This window comes from Eimeria mitis, genomic scaffold, assembly GCF_000499745.2.
Source record: "Eimeria mitis Houghton genomic scaffold, Emh_scaff27, whole genome shotgun sequence".
In the NCBI taxonomy this organism is placed as follows: Eukaryota; Apicomplexa; class Conoidasida; order Eucoccidiorida; family Eimeriidae; genus Eimeria; species Eimeria mitis.
Genome location: NW_013571043.1, coordinates 22,456 through 27,761, shown reverse-complemented (window position 1 = coordinate 27,761; position 5,306 = coordinate 22,456). Strand labels below are relative to the sequence as shown.

Genomic DNA, 5,306 nt, shown 5'->3' with positions numbered 1-5,306 from the left:
TATATATATATATATATATATATATATATATATATATATATATATATATATATATATATATATACAGAAATTCCTGCGATACGAGGGCATGGTAGACATTATAGGAGATATACCCATAGGTTCAGCAGTGTTCATAATAATGTTGCATCCCCTCGCACAAAGAGATGTATGTACATCTGTTGGCTTGAGCTTTTGGATTTCCAGCGTCGAGGTTTTTGACAGTGTCACCGGCGAAGAAACAAAACCCAAAAGAATCTTACACCTTAGCCCACACTAGAAGGAGTATAGGGGGACCACTGACGAAACCGGACAGCAAGCCGCTGAGGGCACATGCTATGTACTCTTATTATTGTAAATGCTATTATTTATTATTATCGGATATCCAAGAGAGCAGGCGGCGACCCGCATAATATAAAAAGCAATGTGAATCCGATCTGAATCTGGAATGACCACAGTGGACAGAACGTTTGTTTATGTGGTAAGCTGTTGCGCCCATGAATCGCCCTGACTAGTGCTTCAGCAGAAGCCAACAGAGGGGCCACAACGCCCTGCGAAGTGAATTGTACGAAATATATCTTCAAGGAAAACAACGGGGGGAAACGCAGTTCAGATATCAACACAAAAGGAGTGCGGGATTATTCTTTTACTGCATGCATATTATTTCCACGTCTATATATATGTACGCATATATATATATATATATATATATATATATATATATATATATATATATATATATATATATATATATGTATAGGCCATTGGACCTTTGTTTCTCCTTCTAGTAAAAAGGGAGTTTGGGACAAGTATCTCCAGTTTACCTTGGCCGTTTTTGACGTGATATAGAAGTTTTTCAAGCGAGGGGAATTCTTTTTCTCTTAAAGACCTAAACAAATCATTCCACATTTCAGTGCGCCTTGACCGGACAACCCCCCAGGAGACGTAGCATCGAATAGTAGTCCACACATAAACTTTAAAACATCGCAAATAAACTTTTAATGAATTTCTGCTGCAAGTAATGCTAATCAACTAATGAACGGCCAGCGCGGGGCTTCTACCGGTTGCCGTACCTGGGGAAATAGCCCAAACTCTGTAAGAAAACAAATAAATACACAAAAAAATGAAACTTCATGGTTTCCAATTGATCGCTGTTCTGAATGTATAAACATTTTTCGAATTGTTCATTACTTACAGAGTTGCAAATAGCTGTGCCTTGTGCCTATCGGGTACGGTGATCTTGCTTGTGGCTTACTTTCCTTGGTTTCCATCGCAGCGCTAGAAGCACTTCAGTAGATTTTGTGATAGCACTAAAATAAATTTCAAATACATCGAAAACATCTAAATATATTTCCTTTTTTCGATGACAAACTCCGCTGCAGGCGCCAGCTGCGGGTGTAGGTCGGCGATGCCACTGTTTGAATCGACGCCCGGCAGTGGTTTCTGTCTTGTTTAGTTCCGTCCCTAGTATATTCAAACATTTGTTTTACAAAAGGAGAAACCCATGCAAACCTCCTAAATGAGGTAGTTCTGACGAACCCCATGGCAACCCCCTTGAATCTACGCTTGCTTAGACGCTTCACCAGTAACCCTTCTCTGCTCCTCCGCAACAGAAACAAAAGGAGCAAAGACATACAGAGCCTTACAGCACCACGACCATTCCAAAGGGCGCCTAGCAGGGCCCCCCGGCAGTCTCTTGTGAGGTATCCTGTTGGTGGCCTCTGCACACATATACGAGAAACTCAGTTGGGGGCCCCACGGGGGGGCCCCCCACCGGTGGGGGCCCCCCGGGGGGGCCCCACCGGAGCTTCTGCACTGGAGACCACTCTTAGGGGGCCTCCATTTGAAGCCATTAATAAGGACATCAAGGAATCTCCGCTGGGGGCCCCATTCAGTGGCCCCTCCTACCGTCATGGGGGGTCATTCGGGGGCCCCTGTGGGGCCCCTCTGTGTGATGTGGGTCCGGTTACTAGTCTCAGTGTGCAAGGGGTGAGACCTATGGGCGTAACAGCAGCTGCAGAGCTCAGTGGATGCTACAGAAGGTCGTTTTCTTCCTCTGAAGCTCCTCACAACGCTGGGGAGCTGACGAGCGGAGCGGAAGAAAGGAAAGAAGAAAATGGAGGACTGCAGGGTATAACCACTGACTTGTTTTGGGTAGGGCTTTGAGGTGTACGGAGGAGCGCAGATGGCGTTGCCACTGCCCACATATATTGTAGATGTAGATAGCGTATGATCCATATATATAATATATATATTATATATACTTTGTATCTGGCGTGTATAGAACGTACGATGTATATAAAATATTTAGTGTGTGTCGAATGTAATGTCCGTATGATGCTTGTGCTGCCCACAATATGGAGGCTTCAGTTGTTGTGTGTAGACTGCCGATACACCCCAATTGTGTGCAAGCCTGTTCATGTAATTACAGTTATAGGCATTCATAAACACAAATATTTGTATAGAACAACATTCTTATTCGCCGCGTGCAGCCAGCTGACACAGACAAACCGACTGACAAAGAAAACCATACACCCCAAAGCATTCAAACACACGCATATGCTCTCACGCTGCTTCCCTTTACCTACGTGCATGAACCCACATGCACACATATGCATGCGCAACATATACATATGCAGATGCACATATATATATATATATATANATATATATATATATATATACATATATACAGTATATATACATTGTATATAATGCAATGTATAAGGATGTGTAAGCCGAGCTCGCTACTGAAGCTTAGCGTGAATACAAAACCCTGTATCAATTGCCGGCTGTTTTGACACCTCGTGCATGCGTTGCCTCAGATAGACCGCATGCAGCCCACCCGCTGCTCAGGCTGCGGGGCCCCGCTTCAAACCCAAGAAGAATCTGCCGTGGGCTTCGTGCCTAAGCACAAGTACGAAGAGTATTCAGGTGCGTATGCAACCAGCCATACAACCCCCCAGGATGCCAGCACTCCCATGCGGCCGCACGCGAACGAACAGAGGGGCCCTTGAGCTCCATAGTACGTCTCTGGGGGGCCCTTGGGGGCCCCCGGGGGCTGCACGAGCCTGCAGGGGCCCCATGGGCGTTTGTATGGCCATGGGTTTTGCTGTTGCTACTGATGATATGCGGTATTGCGTTTTTGCTTGCGTAGTTTGCTTTGGCTGTCTCCTTATGAATGCTTGTAGTAGGGGGGGTAGAGACTCGCCGAAACCCTAAACCCTAAACTCCTAAACCCTAAACCCTTAAACGCCCTATAGACAGAAGAGGGGGTCCCTAAACCCTAAACCTAAACCCTAAACAATAAAACCTGAGGCGTGGGTGCGTCTTAAGCATGAATCTATGGGGAGCATGAGAACTGACTGGTGCTCTTGGGATAGTGGGCAAGGGTTTAGGGTTTAGGGTTTAGGGTTTNAGGGTTTAGGGTTTAGGGTTTAGGGTTTGTGCGGATCAGGGGGCAGAGTGAAGCGGCTGCCGAGGCCGCGAGGCCAAGTTGTGGAGTCGGTCCCTGACGGGGTGGAAGTGATGCAGGTAATGATATACTGTTTGCTGTTTCTGTTTATCTTTATCTACATATCTACATTCATCTTTATCTGCACAGAAACAATTCTTTGTTGTTTCTCTGCATGCGGACGAGGCCACGACACTCTACTGCTTGCCTCTTAGCTTAACGCGGGTCCGGGGAGAAAAGAAGTGGACTTGGTTGCCGTGGGACTGGGGTTGCTGTGTTTGAAAGCTGCGGATACACCCCAGCTATCTGCGGTGTATGCGCAGCAAACATCTCCCAAGTTCCGCGTACGCACGAGCCTGCTCACGTGTCAGCGCTGTTACCGCATGCAGGTACTTTTGCTTCTCTGCATTGGCTGTGCATTACTTTGATCTTCCCAAAAAGTAATATCAACTGGTGTTGTCTTTTCTCGTGTGCTGCCTTTCAGTGTTTCATTGCATGCTGTGTCTAGCTACACATTTGTTTGTTTCTGCTTGGGTAGCAGCAGCAGCAGGCGCTGCTGCGACTCACCAGCTGCTGCTGTGGCCGCAGCAGCTTCTGCTGATGCATGCTTTTCATGCGTACACCTGCATCAAGCGGCAAGTGCATGCATGCATGTGAATCTGTTGCTGGTGTGTTGCTGCTGTGTGGGTTGGGGTGTATCTTCAGCACTACCGCAGCATCGACAGTTCTTGGGAGCGTACGGCAGTTGCTGCTGCTGGGTGTTTGCCTGCGTTGTCAGCCTCTTCGGTGATAACACAGCTTACACGAGTGATGCCAAACAACTCCATTGTATTGAAAATAGTTGATATCTGCGACTTAGAGCTTTCTGTGGTTCCCGAGCTCTTCGCTGCATGCAGAGAAAAAGGCCTCAAGGCAATCTGGGTCGTTAACCGCGTCGATTGCCTTCCGAAACACACAGATTTAAATCAGTGAGTTGCATTGCCGTATGTACACCTCAGTACCTAAGCAGAAGAACCTACCATGCATGCATGCATGCGCGCAGCGAAGAACGCCCAGGAGATGCACATACAAAATATGTTTAGGGTTTAGGGTTTAGGGTTTAGGGTTAGGGGTTAGGTGTAAATGCGCGTGCTCACCCAAAAGGAATAGATGATCTGCATTTCATGAGCCAGACTCTACAAGCACATGTGTAGACTTGTGTGCATTTATGTGGTTGCATGCACATGCACTACGAAGTGCATGCCTGCCTGCATGCATGCATGCATGCATGCATTTATGCATATCTTCTGCACCATGCATGCATGCATGCGTGCATGCATGCATGCATGGTGCAGCAGATACCTGCAGTCTAAATTCATCATTTGACAGAGGCTGTTATACAAGTAGTCGTGAGGTGTACGTACACTGCAGCTCAGCTGTTGTTTCTTTGCTCAGAGTCAAACAGTGGGTCCGGCGAATGGTGCGGCAGATCCGCAATGTTCACATCGATGATTGTGTGCTCGTCTCGTCTGCAACAGGTGAGTTTGTGTTGGGTTGTTTAGCAGTTTTAGTACTAATAACAATACAAGTAGCAGAATATGTATACAACCGTATACCAAGACAGCAGCGGCAGCACCACGATTCATAACATATATATATATATATATATATATATATATATATATATATATATATATATATATATATATATATNGTGCGTTCATATGCTTTGCTGTTCCCGTTGCCCCTGTGTCTGTAAGGGTTATGTTGCTGTTTTGTTTGCCGTTTTTAGCGTTTATGTCTCTTTCTGTTCATCTGTCTCCTGCTTTGGTTCTTATCTCCCTTTCTCTCTTTTCCGTTGCTTTACTCTGTTGCG

General features: G+C 46.0%; 1 protein-coding gene across 1 annotated transcript in view; it reads left to right on the top strand.

Moving 5' to 3' along the window:
* Positions 1-1,995: 1,995 nt before the first annotated feature.
* Positions 1,996-5,306, top strand: part of EMH_0028130 (uncharacterized protein) — a gene marked incomplete at both ends in the record, with an annotated part of 6,739 nt that continues 3,428 nt past the window's right edge. The window contains 6 exons of the mRNA XM_013497470.1: positions 1,996-2,151; positions 2,823-2,931; positions 3,455-3,531; positions 3,667-3,795; positions 4,157-4,419; positions 4,886-4,968. Of these exons, the coding sequence (XP_013352924.1) occupies positions 1,996-2,151; positions 2,823-2,931; positions 3,455-3,531; positions 3,667-3,795; positions 4,157-4,419; positions 4,886-4,968 (817 nt within the window). The remainder of the gene's footprint in view (positions 2,152-2,822; positions 2,932-3,454; positions 3,532-3,666; positions 3,796-4,156; positions 4,420-4,885; positions 4,969-5,306) is intronic.